The 16,105-nt window shown below is 43.0% G+C and overlaps 1 protein-coding gene across 1 annotated transcript in view; it reads left to right on the forward strand.

Annotated features, from left to right (window-relative positions):
* Positions 1-1,199: 1,199 nt before the first annotated feature.
* The window catches only part of LOC147215249 (proteasome activator complex subunit 4B-like), a 38,157-nt gene continuing 23,251 nt past the window's right edge, over positions 1,200-16,105 (forward strand). The window contains exons 1-19 of the mRNA XM_086139613.1: positions 1,200-1,525; positions 1,986-2,126; positions 4,609-4,725; positions 5,767-5,811; positions 5,994-6,143; positions 7,161-7,224; positions 7,788-7,862; positions 7,946-8,068; positions 8,182-8,274; positions 8,537-8,715; positions 10,168-10,254; positions 10,336-10,522; positions 10,851-10,940; positions 11,801-11,865; positions 12,078-12,228; positions 13,316-13,414; positions 13,671-13,740; positions 14,170-14,237; positions 15,287-15,490. Coding sequence (XP_085995739.1) covers positions 1,248-1,525; positions 1,986-2,126; positions 4,609-4,725; positions 5,767-5,811; positions 5,994-6,143; positions 7,161-7,224; positions 7,788-7,862; positions 7,946-8,068; positions 8,182-8,274; positions 8,537-8,715; positions 10,168-10,254; positions 10,336-10,522; positions 10,851-10,940; positions 11,801-11,865; positions 12,078-12,228; positions 13,316-13,414; positions 13,671-13,740; positions 14,170-14,237; positions 15,287-15,490 — 2,286 coding nt within the window. The 5' untranslated portion in view covers positions 1,200-1,247. The remainder of the gene's footprint in view (positions 1,526-1,985; positions 2,127-4,608; positions 4,726-5,766; positions 5,812-5,993; positions 6,144-7,160; positions 7,225-7,787; positions 7,863-7,945; positions 8,069-8,181; positions 8,275-8,536; positions 8,716-10,167; positions 10,255-10,335; positions 10,523-10,850; positions 10,941-11,800; positions 11,866-12,077; positions 12,229-13,315; positions 13,415-13,670; positions 13,741-14,169; positions 14,238-15,286; positions 15,491-16,105) is intronic.

Consider the following 16,105-nt stretch of genomic DNA (forward strand, 5'->3'; position numbering starts at 1 on the left):
CCCTTCAAAAGCCCAGAGAGGACCAGGATCGTGAGATTTGGCCGCACAAGAAACCAAATGCTTTATAAGATCAGGCCTCAGAACTGAAGGAGTAAAAACTGCCCTAGTTCTCAAAGTAGGCAAAGTAGACAGAGGAAAGGGGGCCACTGCATTATACTCTTAGACCATGACCAGGAACTTCCCTGCTAGACTTTATCCTACAATTGCATCACTCTAATCATGTAGTGGTCAGAGAATTACATGGGCTTAAAGTAAAAGGATTTTCAAGGAAGGAGCAGAAGCAACTCAAGAATGGAGCGGGTCGGAGGGGAAAGGTGTCGATAGGAGAGACGAATAAAGGACAGAGGCTGATGACATCGACGGGATGTTTGAGGAGACAGATGGACAGACAGATCGATAGATAGATTTCCCTGCTTTGTCAGCCAGTGCAGGTTTTGTTTGGCTTGCTTTATCATTGCTATTTATCTGGGTATGATATGCGGATGCATATGTTTGAGCGTGTTTGTGGTTTCCTCACTCCTCGTGTTATGGATATGAATAAATTAATACAGAAGAAAATCTTGCATTTTTTCTTACCTGTCAAACATCCTCATTTTTTAAATTATTTTATTTTAACGAGAAATTCATTTGCAGGCTGATAATGCCAGACTATAAATGTGCGAATGATATTTCTCATTTCTGTGAAGCACATTATTAAAATAAAAAGACAAATAAATGAATAACTACATCGGTTATTTTATTTTTCAAATTTACATTCTAGTAAAATATATCTCAAGTGTGGCGTTGTTTACCCCAGTTAGTGTTCTAATTGGGACGTTAATCCCGTTGTCCTAACATTCTCACAGATTAGCCGAGGAGACGAACGCACGCAATGCTTCTGGGATTTGTAGTCCACCATTTGTAGTCCGTGAAGGTCTTCACGCTCTTAAGACCTTCACGTCGATTAAAAAAAAGGTATATTTCGCCCGAAATGCTTCAACGAAAGCTTGACCCGGCAGTGAGTCGTGGTTCTTAAACAAATAAACAAACAAAAAAAAAGAAAAGGCGTTGGTTTCGGACCCCCAGGCGTGCGTCACGGCGCTGAGCGGGAGGAGGTGAGAGTGCAGGTCAGGGCGGAACCGGCTCCGCGCGGGGCCGTGGGAGCTTACAGCTCAATTAGCGTGACACACTTTCCCCCACCCCCCTCCCCCCCCGCGGGATCGGTCGCCTTCCGCCCGGTGCGCGGTCGCGACAGATTACGCTCTCTAATGTCCAACAATGCGGGGTTATTAGTTAAAACACCGCGTTCTACTCGGCGTCTTAGCGTTCTTCGGGTTTGGGAGATGATGGTGGACGGAGATTCGACCGGGCCGACCCGGTTCTTCCCCCAGAAGGAGGTCGTGTACAACGGCCTGCTGCCGTACTCGGAGCGCCTGGACCAGGAGGCCACGGAGCTTTTGGCCAGCATCAAGTCCAACCTTTCCCGGGCGGTGCTTCTCCGGGAGCTGTGGCCCGGGGTCGCATTCTGGTGCAAAAAACTCTTCTCGTAAGTGTTCCTTATCTCATTTTGACATATTGTCTTGAAATCAAATTAATGATCCATCATGACTTTTCTCAGCTTCTTGTGCACGTTGACAAAAAGAAAAAAAAAGAAATCGTTCTTTTGCAAGACTTTTTATGGACACAAATTAACGTGCAAATTGATATCCATTTAGTGTGTATGTATATAAAATCAATAAGTGCCTTTTGAGCATTTCAGCATCCAGGCTTCTGTGCCTGTTAACTTAAATAAACTGGGGCTTTTAATTATGGTATCATCATGGACTCAATGAGGTTGCTTGGGGATTCTAGTGCGTTTGGACTCGAGTGAACTTTCATCCCGAGCGAGCTTCCGACCCGGGTATTTGTTTGTATTTCCAGAATGTGGGTCAGCTCAGGAAAGGAGGAAGTCAGCTGCTGCTTATTGATGACTGATTGTTTGCTCCCCAACCCCAACCGCCTTGCAGGTTCCTGAAGCTCTACGGCCGGCGGTTCAGCAAAGATGACCACATCCTCTTCATCAAGCTGCTCTATGAGTTGGTCACGCTGCCGAATCTGGAGCCCCACATGATGCAGAATTACGCCAGGCTGCTCATTCAGCTTCTCAAGTGGGTGTGACACCAACACGTCGACACAAAGCTGCACATCCCCAGTTCCAAGATAGGGAAACCAGAAGTGTTCAAGGCTAAAAAGAGGCCTCGTTGGCGGTATTTGGGGTTTTTCATACAGATTCCAAATTCCTGTGGATTTCAGCAAAAAACCTTGGATACTTCAGAGGGATGCTCGGGGGAAACCATCTCTTGGAGGATGGGAATTGAGAAAGAGGTGCTCAGCTGGAGAGTGACCTCTAAGATAGCCGATCGAATAACTCCTACAGTATATGTATACACACAAGAGATAACCACAAACCAAAACTTGTTTATTTTCCCTCCCTGTTCCTGGCAGTTTGTTTTTTCACTATTCCAGGAATCCGCTGACAAACAGAGGCAATCATCTGTAGCCAGAGGGACATCCAAGTCACATTGTATCAGCCACACGCCTGATATGCTGATTAAAAATTAACATTAAAATGGGAAAGAGAAAATAGTGAAACTGCAGTAGGTGACAGATGCATCATTTTCTCAGCTTTTTTTTCCCCGAAAGTATGACTTTCTCTGATTATTTCCTGCAGTTGGAGCTCAGTGATGTATCTAACTGTACAGCGTTTTAGTATTGAAAATTGCGAGTCACAGTTTTACCCATCGCATCCAGAGAAATAGTGAAGTCTAGCAGAAATGTTGTTTGTTTTTCTTGACAATTCTCAGCCACTTTAGTTGTTTTTTTCCTCCTTAGTGAATAAATGCACTTGAATGTTTTCAAAGTAATTTGAAATTACTTGGACTCAGAAACTGGGCAAGACATTGTGTGAATATTAGCAAAAATAACCAAAAAAAAAACCTCTTTAGAAATATTTTGACCCGTCTTGCACGTTGGAAACTGAACCCCCCCCCAAAAAATGGTCTTCTCCAAAATGAAAATCGCTATGGGTTCTGTGATCCATCCCATGTGCAGCTTTTCTAGTCACAACTGGATATTCTCTTGGTGTTGAAAGATCAATTAATCCGGTCAAAAAAGGCTGTCGGAAAACAGATTGACACTTTGCAGCTGTATTTACTGGTCGCCCGGGCTGGAACAAATGAGTTAACTCCTTCACCGGGTTGGAAGACTTTATACGATTTTGAAGGTCGCGTTAGAATAAATTAGTTGCGGAATGAGGCAAATTCAGACGTGCGTTCAAAGAGGGAGTGCGTCTGAGCCCTGGATGCTGGCATCGCTGGTATCGCTGGCATTAATCCCCTCGCCTTCATTGCCCTCCTGTATCTTAAACATAATGAGATCACAGGGCATCCCATCTGGTTAACATAACTTAGTTTCACTGCATGGGTCGGCTGTGTCGGAAAAGATAAACATATGTACATTATAGTACTGAAAATCAGCCCTGGAGGAAAACTATAATGTGGAAATAGGCTCCTTTGTATGTCTTTGACAGTTAAGTCCATGTTTGGTGCATGGGGACTGGCTACGCTCATGTCCTCGTGCGCATATATACATAAACAAAACAGTCCCCCACGCTGCATTACATGTTTTGTACCTCAAGCCTTGACCTATATTGTAACTCCCTGCTTTGTATCAGATCTGTCAGCGCACTGGTGAAACTGCAGCAATGCCGCACTCATCACTTCTCATTTGTCTCCCGGTTGTTCCCCGCGATTTTTAACATCCATCACAAAAAAACGGCATCATAATGGAGACGTCGTTTGTCTGAATGTGTCCTCGTTTGATGAAAAGAGATAGATCTGGGCTAAACGTATAGAGGATGTGCCAGGGTCTCAGGGCTCAGAGATGAATCTCATACTCAGCACTGCACATCAGGTCTTAATGGGCATTTTTTTTTTTTGTAGGTCTTTTTGTCTCACTTTTTAAATCCCTATGATGAGAGCGTATCCTGTCGATGGTTAATGAATGAGAGAGGAGACATGGGGGATCTGGCGTAGAGGTTCTAAACCCTTCTGTCAGGTTTATTCTAGTATGTAAATCACATATTATGAGGATTTAACAAAGAGCAAGCGAGTTAAGAGAAAGCAATGTTTCTCAGGAGGATTAAAAAAAAAAAAAAAAACTTGCTCCGCTTATGTGCATGTGTGAAGTAATTTAACAACTTAACAAGGCATTTGACAAGTCACTGAAAAAATGCAGAAAAAGCCGCCGTCTCTGCTGTGTGATCGGTTTGCAGAAATCCAGCTAGCGATGCAGCATGTTTATTTCAAACCAGCTGCAAGTGAACCGTATTTATGGTTCATTAATACAGATTCTCGGTGCTAATGTTTGCAGACATGTCTGGATCTTGCGTAGCATCGTGTGTTGTGCAAGCATGGAGTAATTGTTCCCTCATTACCAGCCCCCTCAGACGCCCGGTTGTGATTTTACCATAATTATCCTGAGTGGGGGTTGAGGAGGGATTTTGCGAAGGTTTGATTTTTGATTAGAAACCCACAAATGCCTCGCAAAGAGGCCAAGAATGACTGGTTGTTCACTTCTTGTTCCAAATAGGAAAAAGGAATTGCTATCAAGGGAGGACCTGCAGTTGCCATGGCGACCACTCTACGATGTTTACGAGAGGGTCGTCTACTCCAAAACCGAGCACCTTGGACTCATCTGGCTCCCCAAGTATGTTGTTACATCGTGGTGTTGCTTACAGATGGGATTATTAAAGAAAATGATTTGATCCTATGTGTGAAATTTAGAGGAAAAACGGTCCCAATTGTATTTGCTTATTTTTTATGTGTATCGTTTTTAATAGCCACTCACCTGCGTTATATGAATGTAAATAAGTTTTGCCAAACCGTTGACCTTTCTATGAGCTTGATATGAGAGGAGAATGGCCTCCTCCGGTCAGCGAGATGAGCACTTCTGCTTCTGAGGTATTGTCTCGTCTTTAAGGTTTCTGCTTTTTCAGACATTCTCTCAGCGTTGTTGCTATTTAATCCTTGAGCAAGTGCAGGGAATCTCAGTGGGGGAGTGCGGGGGGGATGGAGGGGGACGTATACTTACTCCCTTCTCATTACTACCAGTGAAGTGCCTTTGAGCAAGACTCCCGCAATTGCTGTTAGATCCCACTGGTGAGCCAATATTTGTGTTTTAATAAGCAACCCCTTGTCAAAAGAATAGAAGTGTCTTATTAAACCCCAGTACACGCAATCTCCACATGGATGCTGGTAAAGAATGCCAAATATGGTGAACTGAAGAGTGACTTTCCTTGTTTGAATGAAGAGTCGATGTGTCGCCTTAAAAATAAGCAGTTAATTCATTTTATATTCAGTCCAAACTTTACGTCAAGCTAATGCTATAATACGATAATGGCTTTATGTGCTGCTGGTTAATGCAAAATATTTGGATGTAAGTTATAGTATATTCCTCTTAAATCACTCTTAACACAGACTTCATTTGAGTTTTAATTAGTTTTAAATTTAATTTGGCGATAATTGATCGCTTGCCTATTATTATTATTATTAGTACTATTTTGTTAATGTCGTGCCGCCATGGGTTTTCCCGATTCCTCTGTATGTCTAGTGCGTGCAGAGCAATTGAAAATAAAGCTGACTTTGACGTTGATCGTGTATGTTCTGCTCTCGGAGGGGGGCGTTCCGATCTCGGATGACGGTTCCACACAAACCCAGTCATGCGCCTCTTCTCTCTCCTTGCTTGCAGCTCAGTGGATCACATTTTGAAGGCTTTGATCAAAAGCTGTAGATTGTAAGTATCATCTTCTGTGATCTTGCAATTTGCGCACCGGATGGCGTGTTGCTTTGATCGCCAGTTGAGTTGCGTAGCAGCGGATCAATGTGTGGCATTTTGTATCTTCAACCGTCTGCGCTCGCCTTCGTTGATTTGCGTTCCCGTCTGTCTGCGTGTGCGTTCTTACGAAATTTACCCAGGTATTTCCCGGCGTCGTCCACAAAGGAGATGCTGGAAGAGTGGCGCCCCCTGCTGTGTGTGTTTGACATGGTAATGCAAAAAGCCATCAGCAATATGGAGCTGTTCTTGCCAACCATAATGCCCCCAGAGGAGCACAGCCAGAGCTTCCAGTAAGTGGGCCATGTTCAATTGCACTTTGGTCTCTGTGTTATAGGATTACACATTAAGTGGAACAAGCCAGAGACGACTTAAGGGGGCTCGAGGAGGGCTGGCTGAAATTGGGGGTGAAATTAAGATTGTGTTTTGATAATGATAGATATTGTAATCTGCCCAGGAATGTCAGATAAGCAGATCAAGCGAAAAGCATGATGTGCTTTTCAGATACAGATCACGGTAAATTTGACATTGTTTAACTCATCTGACCCTTAATCACGTATATTTTATTTATTTTTTTATTATGAAAAGAAAAATATTAATTTCCCAATCATTTACATTCAGTGTTTCTTTGGTGTCTATCTGCCTTTTCCCACCATTCTGAAAATTGTCAAGTAACTTTGTCCACGCTCTTGATGTGGACAGTGAATGCGTTCATGCGTTTCTGATTAAAAAAGGAAAAAAATAAGTCACGATATATCATTGTTAGAAAATGTTCCACTTATCTAATGCCCCTGTGCTTTTTTGCTGATTTCGAATGTTTTTTTGGTTTTTTTTTTTCCCCACATTCATTTCATAATTGGTTTTGTTTCTTGAAATTTAATTTGCACTTCTTGCAGATTTTCAGCCTCTTTAGGGATTTGCACCTTTGCACTCAGTGCCTTGAATAAACATTGTTCCCCTCACATTAGCAGTGGCTCCCAAACCCCTGGTTTTGCCTAACGTGTTTTTTTTTTTGATAATATGGAACATCTTCTTCCTTCATGGTTGTGTTCCGCCTATCAAGCCTTGACATTGGGCCGCTCAGCGGGTTCGCTCCTGTGGGAGTTTTTCTGGTTTTAGTTTTGTTAATCAGCAGTAAGCATGAAGGTTTTGTAGAGTTTCCATAATACATCATCTTTAGGTTTTTTTTCCTCCCTGCTCCTGTAATCTCCAGGGGAGGAGGGGGGGGTCACCTTTTTCTGGTGTGTATTTAGTGTGTGTCAGTATTTATGATTTTAATACTGTATTTTTTTTTTATAACTTCTATTTAGGTTATGGTTCGACGAACTAATGAATCTGTGGATGTCAGTGCAAAATCAGCCGAGCTGGGAAGGGGTGAGGCGTATGCAAAACACACACACACACACACACACACACACACACACACACACACACACACACACACACACACACCCATAGCCAAATATTATTTACGGTATTTTTGCAGTCCTACTTAGATATTAAGACACCAATTTTTATCAAACTGCTCCGTGTCCTGAAAGATTATGACACATTGGAGCTAATATATTAAGTTAAAATAAAAATGGCCCTGTTAAATACTCTCACAAAGGGAATAGAATGAATCATGTATCTCTTCATTTCCGTAAAGATGACAGACTAATTTGGAATGACACGCTTGCCTTTCCTGATGATGATGATCATGACTGAAATGCTGTTGAAGCCTCGTCGTCCAGACGGTGCGCAGATATGATTTTCCATTTGTGCATCTGCTCCGCTTTCATTCAGTCTCCTGGCCCAAAGCAGCCTGGCTGCGCGCGACGCCTTCGTTTTGAACTCTCTCACTTCTCAGAGAGGCTATATATAATTCAGGGGATGACAGCTTTTACTTGTAGAAATGTTTGGGTTTTTATCAGCGGTGATTGTCTGTTGCCTTGCAGCACTTAGTCAACTTGTTTGCTCGCCTTGCCAATGACAACATCGGTTATGTCGACTGGACCCCTTACATTCCCACAGTGAGTAATTAGACAGTTTGTCTTCCAGTGAATAGAATTGTGAACTGCTTGACCAAATTGGTCTGTCTGGTGTTTTTGTGAAGATTTTTACCAGGATCTTACGCAGCTTGAACCTTCCAGTCGGGGTCAGTCAGATGGTGGCGCCACGGTATCTCACCAACTCCTATGACGTCGGACACTTGGTGCTGTGGATCACAGCCCTGCTGGTACACACACACACACACACACACGTTCGAGATTTCATCTCTTTAAAAAAAATAATAAAACGACTCTGGTCTCTAGTTAAATGCTGTTATGTTTTCTGTTTTTATACCCGCAGGGTGGACCGGGAAACCCTGCACAGAAAGAACTGACCTGCCTCTTCAACAGCATCGCCTCCTTTTACCATCCCTCCAATCATGGTCGTTGGCAGGTAAGTCTCTCTCCCCCTCACACACACACACACACACACACACACACATACACACATGCACACCCTCTGCTGAAAATGTTGTTTCAGCTGGTTGCTGTCAAACCAGCTTGATTTATAACCTGTCACTCAGGCCTTGGCCAGCTCTCAACAAAGTAATTAAATGCACAGCTTCCAGAGAAATTATATCACAGATCTAGACTGTGGAAATGTGTCTCAGGGTGATAATGGTGAGATGTGTGGGTTTGTGTTTGTGCGCCTGCAGTCTCGACTAATGCGGCTCCTCCAGCGTCTCCCGGCGAGTGTTGTGCGCCGCGTGCATCGGGAACGTCACGCTGCCCCCAGCTGGATTACGTTGGTCCCTGAATTTCAGAGGCTGACTGATGCAGACTTGGAGGAGTTCACCCGGAGCCTCACTGGAGCCGCTCTGCTGGCCGTGTTCAGGTACGGCACATTCATGGCAAGTGGTACACAAATCCAGTACGATAAAATACTGCCTTCCATATTTCTACCAGGCAAAGCTGCCTCTGTGTTGTCAAATTTATAGGTGTACTGATGTTTTCATGTTTTCTCTACATCGAATTAAAGAGAAATGGAAAGTCTAGAAGAAGAGAAAACATTTTTTTCATGCTTACTTTTAGCACTTTCGCCTCACAGCGACAGGATCTCTGGTTCAATTCCGACAGGAGGCCTTTTTGCCTTTTCTCCGGGTTTGCATGTTCTCTCTTTCCCTGCTTTGTGTTTTCTCAAAAAGTTCGAAAACATGCTGTAGGTCCATTGGAGACCTTAAATGAATAAGTGAAGTAGTGAGCGAATGGTTGTTTGAGTCTAAATGACGTATGAGTGAGAAAGTGAATGGTTGTTTGTCCCTTTATGTAGTCCTGGGATTGACTGGCGGCCGTTTCAGGGTGAACTCCCTCTTCTCACACGATGACAGCATCTTATTAATAGCTTCCAATGGATTATGCAGTCACATCACATTCTATATCTTTTGTACAGTCATTCACTCAGCAAAGTAAGGAAATAGCTTTGCGTTAAGATACAATTCTGTGCAAATGCCATGTTTTCAATGATAAGCACTGCCTCCTCCAGTTGTTTTTGTGTCATCAATCTTCAAAAGTGTTTGTTTTTTCTAGTATTATAGATCCACTTATCCTTTGCCCCGGCTTTTCGTTGGCCACTGTATTTTCTTAGAGTTGTTGTGAGATTGTTACTGCGTGAGAATGTGAGAGGCCTTAGCAGCAAACAGCAATGCGGCACGGTGAATAGTTATGAGCTGAGAACTAAAACAATAGAAGCGGGGTCGACAAAGGCTCGCTGAGTAAGTGGTGTTTTTACTCGTGACGAGACATTTCTCTGTTAGATGACATTTTAAAACACAGAGCTGAATTAAGTGGGAAGGCTGATAGAACCCATTGGTATTCAGGCAGGAATAGAAATCCACAGGCGCTGCCGTGGCGTTACAGTAGGTGTGAGTGTTCTCTTGTGTCGGTTTGAGCCAAGCGGGTTTGAAAAGCCAAGTTTTTATCAACAAAATTTTTGTCGCCTTACTGATAGCGCCCCTAAAGATGGAATCTTTTGCTCCAGATTAGTACGAGTTGCAAAACTGCTACATAGATAGCATTTTGCATCGAAGTGGGCCATATTTCGTACAGAATGTTCAAATCTGATATTCTATCAACGCGTATCTGCTTGTTATTATCAGGATGGTTTTTTTTTTCAGCAAATAAAACTTCTCTATTCACCTACGTGTGTTTGTACGTACAACCAACTCAAATCCCAGTATGTCTAGAAGTTTTGAGTGCAGAAAAAAAGATGGATGATTTGTTATTACCTGTGTGTGTTGAAGCTGATCAATTGCTGTGCACTAACCTGCCCTCTTCTGGCGACGTGCAGTAAAACCGGCAGCACGGACGCGGCCTACGCGCTGCAAAACCTGGCTCTCCTCACGCCAGAACTCGCTCTACCGCCCGTACTCGAGAAGTAAGCATGTTTTTTAGAATTTCTAATCGAAATTAAAAAAAGAAATATTAACGAAAAACCCCACCGTACCGCTTGTCGAAGGACCTATGCGGCAATGGAGACCCTGACTGAGCCGCACACGCTCACCGCCACCCTCACCTGCATGATTGGCATGGCTCGCAGTCTGGTTTCTCCTATCAGCCGCTACCCCGAGGGGCGCGCACACGTGATTCCCCTGCTCATGGGCTCTTTGCCAGGCGTGGATCCTAATGACTTCAGCAAGTGCATGGTGAGTAATGGATTTGTTAGACAAGCGCAGCTCATGATGATTAAATTTCCTCCGAAGTAGTCTGGTCAGTCTCATTAGCAATTCTTTAATGGGGAAGAAATAGCTCAAATTAAAGAACTCGCAATTACTGCAACCTAGTCTTCATCGCCCGTTCTGTTCGTGAGAAGCGGACTTCTCTTTTTTGGTGTCCTTGTTTAGTCTCTGCACTTTATAATTCTGTCATGGCAGTATGAATTGCGGGGACGGATTAACGTGTTCAGTTTACACATGGCTAACACGAACACAGCGGGCGATGTAAGCGGGCCTGTTCTCCTGTCATCCGGTCCAGGTGACGTTCCAGTTCATCGCCACATTCACCACTCTGGTGCCTTTAGTGGACTGTTCCTCCGCTCCGTCCCGACACAGTGATCTCACTGAGGTACAACACAACGACGATTCTCTTGTGTTTGTTTTTTTTTTTTTTTTTCCATTTGATTTTTTTTTTTTTTTTTTTTTTAGTGTTGAATATTTTTTGAAAAACATATATTTTAGTGCTCAGACCCTCCACATTGTATACCTTCATGCCAGTACAAGGCACAACAAATTCCCTGTAAGTGTGAACATACTTGGTCAATAAACATTCTGATTCTATATGAAGCTGCTGTAGTTAGCCAAGCTTAGCATACATTTTTTTTTCAAAGTACAAGAAGCTATCAAATTAACCTGGCTTTGCTTAGTAATAACATAGACATGCAGTATATTGCAATTCCAAGATGTTGTGATGTGGTAGAAAAAACTGTTATCCTTCTTGTCTGGGGAAAAAAAATGGAAAAGAGTGTGCTTCTTTTTACATTGGATAAAAATGAATATTAATATATGATCTAATTTTTTTGGAAAAAGCAGAATAAATCCCGACAAGAGCATTAGCACTTCTGATGGGAACCCTGGAAGTGTATGAGTAAGAATCACAGTTAGTTGTACCATGTTGTTTTAAACTGCATTAAAGAAAATCTGAAATTAAATCAAAATAGGTGGTTTGGGGACAACGTCGGGTTATTGCTGTGAATTTTCAGTTGGTATGCTAAGGGCAGCCAAGTCTCCCACCTCTTACTTCATAGATAACAAGCAGACGTTGGAATTTGATCGATCCTAACACCTCTGGCGAAAAAGAGATTAAAAAATGTATTCGTGTTCTTTTAAAATGTTTGTTTTTTTTTCCTTCTTTCAATCTATCCAGACAGAACTGATCTCATTGTACAAACCCGCACATCTCCATTTCTCTCTCTCGGTCTCTCTCAGATTGAAAAAGATCTGTGTTTTGCATCAGCTGAGTTTGAAGACTTTGTTCTGCAGTTTTTGGACAGGTAAAGACAAATTATCCAGTCAAAGTGTCACTTACCAAAGCTGTGTTGTCAGCCTAAGTCCCCAAGTCTCTCTTTAAAACGCTTGTTTGCTTTTGTTTTGTTTTTTTTGTTTTTTTACAATAAAGCAGACTTTATGAGGTCCACAATTCCATTGCTGACAAGCATATAACTGTGTGTGTGTGTGTGTGTGTGTATTATCTGCGCTTGTGTAGGTGTTTTGCTCTGATAGACAGCAGTACCCTGGAACAGACAAGAGATGAGATGGAGACAGATACTCAGACCCATCTGGAGAGTCTGGTGGAGCTGGGACTGTCCTCCACTGTTAGCACCATCCTCACGCAGTGCTCCACAGAAATATACATGGTAACACACACACACACACACTCACACATACACATTATGATTGTATTTGCCTCTTTGCCAATCACTGATTTCCCTTGTGCAATGCACTTATTTTCAGAATCACCCTCTGAGCACATTGGCGATTAATTACCTCAACAAAAAAAAAAGATAAATTTGCCAAATGATAATAAAAAAAATATTAGGGGATTATTCATGTTTACAAGAAATTAGTTTCCATAAAAAAAATGACCGGGGGGAGGGGAGGGGAGGAATCAGACGATCAGGAACCAAACTCATCTTTCAAAATGTAGTATGTTGTAGTAGCAATAATTTCTTTTGATGATATTAGAAGGGAAGGCTTCCAGAACTATTCAATTCCTGTAGCATCAGTACAAATATTCATCTATTTCTAATCCCATGTACATGTCGGTAAGTATTTCACCACAGATTACCTTTTCGGTGTTGAGATTTTACTGCGCTCACACTAACATATGGTCAGTCCCGGCAGCTGAGGTTTAAAATATTTATTGCGTGAAAAGGATCTGTTGTTTGCCATCTAGGCTCCTATCTCATCACTCCCCCGCAGGTGTTTACATCAAGATATTGAGGGATGTGATGAGCAAATATCTTAAACCCCCCTCCAGCCCCCCGGAGCCTCCAGTTGGATGCTGGGCTGTGGGTGGGGGCTGAATAATCAGGAGAAAGAGAGTGGGGGAATCCATCCGCTGCTGAGACGTCGTTCACGTTGCACAGTGGCAGTAAAGCGGGCTATAACGCTGACAAAAGAACAAAAATGCAAAGTCAATACTCTCCACTTCGCTTTTGTCTAAAAGGTGTGCGTGTGTGTGTGTGTGTGCGTGTGGGATGTTCTGGGAATTTGACGTACGTCTTGTGAAACAAGAACAGACGAACGCAGATGTTCATTTGAAGCCATTATTCAGTGGGTGGGTGGGGAAGATCACTTTGTAACAGACAAAACAAAGAGAGATTTCTCGGAAAGGTTGAGTAAAACAATTAGGGCTCGTCTTTAAAAGGTCTATTCGGCCTAACAAGATGTTGTGAAATTGCGAAACGCGTTTGGTCCTCACAAACTTTATGTTTGTGTCAGGTGGCGCTGCAGAAGGTGTATAACTTCGCCACCTCTAACATCTTTGAGACCTGCGTGTCCGGCAGGATGGTGGCTGACATGTGCAGGGCGGCAGCAAAGGTACGTCTGCACTGATTCACACGCTTTTTTTTTTGGTCAATTTTCTAGTGCGGTTTTGCAGCGCGTTAGCTTCATTCACCTTCATATTTTTGCAGCTTTTGTCTTTTTTAATAGAACAAAACAACAGAATCTGTTGCTTATGCACTTTTCTGCCTTTTTGTTTTTATTTAGTTGTTTATTTTTGTTCTTTGGCATCTAAACGTTTGTCTGTGTGTTCATGCTTTCTGGATGTGCATGGATGCGTCTGCGTTGGCAGTGTCATCCCGCTGAGTCTCTCCTTCTGTTCGTCCCTCACTGCTGCAGCGTCATTTTCCACATTACTGACAGTCAGTACTACACTTGTGTGTGTGTGTGTGTGTGTGTGTAGATACAACTGTAGTGCATTAACACGAGAGGCTCTTGAACCAAATGGGATTTAAGATGGTAATTAAATCTAATATAAGTGAATTGAAAAGCTCAGAGTGAAATGAAACCTGTACCTCTCACCGTAAAGAGGAATCCTCATAATGAAGGCTGGATATTGAACTCATCGCCAGCCTAACAAGACAGTAAAATCATTATCGGGGAAAAAATAAATTTGCTTCTGAAACTGGGAAACTTTCAGCCAGCTGTTTTTATCAGTGATTTGTGTGCCAGCGATTGTTGTATCCGCCGCCGCGGGTGAAAAATGAAATGACCGCAAAATTCAGTCGAAGTGGCTCCGCCTGTCAGGGGAGCAATACAGTCCATAACTCAGCTTCTTAATGTGTTTGTAGATGAGGACTTGCAGAGTGAAGAGGAGCTGGATAAGGAGCTGTTGTGGAATCTCCAGCTGCTCTCTGAGGTGAAACAAGGATCTATCACGTCCCAGGGGCTTCAGTGCTGTAAAAAATATTTATCTTACACGCCGAACTTCATCTAATTTATGCCTTTTTAGCCTCAAACGGGACTCTCTAACCGGAGTCCCTTTATTTATGATGTAAGAAAACTAGCTATCATCAGCGTAGCAAAGATCACATCTTTTTTTCACATTATTTTAAAAAGGTTATCTGGCTGACTGGTTGGTGCCTGAAGCCCCTGCTGATGTTTAGGGGCCTCCGGGAACCTCATACTTTTTCCATTCATCCTTTTTTTTTTTTTTTTTTTTTTTTTTTTAACTCAACATATGCAGAATACCAGTATATCCCCAGTAAGCCATACAGAAAACCATATTTCTCATTCATGGCATTACCAGATTAGCAAAACAAAAAGGCTTTATATACACTTTCACACATATTATACATTTAAACAGTGTCATTAATTCCTGCTCTTATTTTTGAGGCGCCGCCCATGTAACAGCACTGTATGTTTTCCCAGACTCTTGGAAAGAGGGCAGGGGGGCTTTTAAATGCCACTAAATCCTCCTCGGCACTTCTTTAATCTTGAAATGATTGAAAATTCTGCCAAGGGCTCATTTCTTGATCCTATTAGAGGTCGGTTTTCGGGAAGCACGTGTTTGTCGGTCGTCGTATCCCCCATCCCGAACAAATTGGCCCGTTGTGCTGCATTCCTACACATTGTCAGCACTCGAAAAATGTGCAAGTGGCAGAGGGGGTAGGTTTCTGATGATGACGGTGATATATTACGAAACAAAATAAAGACCGAAAGTCATCTTTTTACAGTGTGCAAGTCACACGTTCATAAATATCAAAGTGCTGTGCCGTTAATCACGACTTATTGATACCCTTTCTGTTGTGTTTTATTACTCCTGGGAGCTTAATGTGAATGGGAGCGAGCCAGATGCTGTGATTTAATGGAGATCCTCTACATTTAACACACAACTCTCCTCTGAATTCCCGGCGCGTGCACGTATTCGTCTGCGCCCATGCATGCCTCTGTATGCGTTGCGTTTAGGTTACCCGTGTGGACGGCGAACAGCTGCTGAAATACCAAGGGGACCTGGAGAGGATCCTGTGCTTGTGCGTGCGTCTGCGGTGCAAACGCACGTACACGCTGGCCTGCAGTCTGCTGGAGCATGTGCTCAGGTCGCTGTCTCTGATCTACCCCACCGAGTACCGCAGCACCTCCGGAGGCTTCGACACGGACCTCCCCATACGGGTAACGACACACGAACACACTCGGACGACTTCCGGCGTGTCTTACGGCAGAAAGAGCGATTGCTTCATGAAACAATGACCGCTATTACTTCGCATTACTGTCTAATAAATGTCAATTCAAACCGCACATTTCAACCCAAAGTTATTTGCTAAGTTCAGGCACAAATTGACTGTTATCATATTACAGCATCGGTATTTGTCTGTGACGGGAAATAACGAGATTGCGGGGAAACACAAAATGCCACAAGTGAAACCATCAGAACTCCCCTGGCGACTGCCTCTCACGGTTTTAATAAAACTGGATGTCACAGGTTTGATTATTGCAATGTAATTTCCATTTTCTGAAAGCCAATTATAAAACCTTAATCAAATGATAATTAAATGAACGTACGGACAAAAGCGTACAGTGGATGATACCACTCTCGCCGCCGCCGTTGTCTCCCTGCATGTCCAATGAACGTATTTACGCAAGTGAAGTGCACAGGAGTGATAGTCGAATTAGAGGGATAACGGCGATAATGTGGGGTCGCAAGTCAATTTAAAGCCAAAAAAACAGGAGCTCTCTTAATGCGTCTCGCTTTTCACCCGGAAAAAACCCGTGTTTCGTCATGATCCA

Source organism: Fistularia commersonii, chromosome 32, assembly GCF_037954325.1.
Source record: "Fistularia commersonii isolate RoL2024-O1a breed Wild chromosome 32, RoL_Fcom_v1.0, whole genome shotgun sequence".
NCBI lineage: Eukaryota > Metazoa > Chordata > Actinopteri > Syngnathiformes > Fistulariidae > Fistularia > Fistularia commersonii.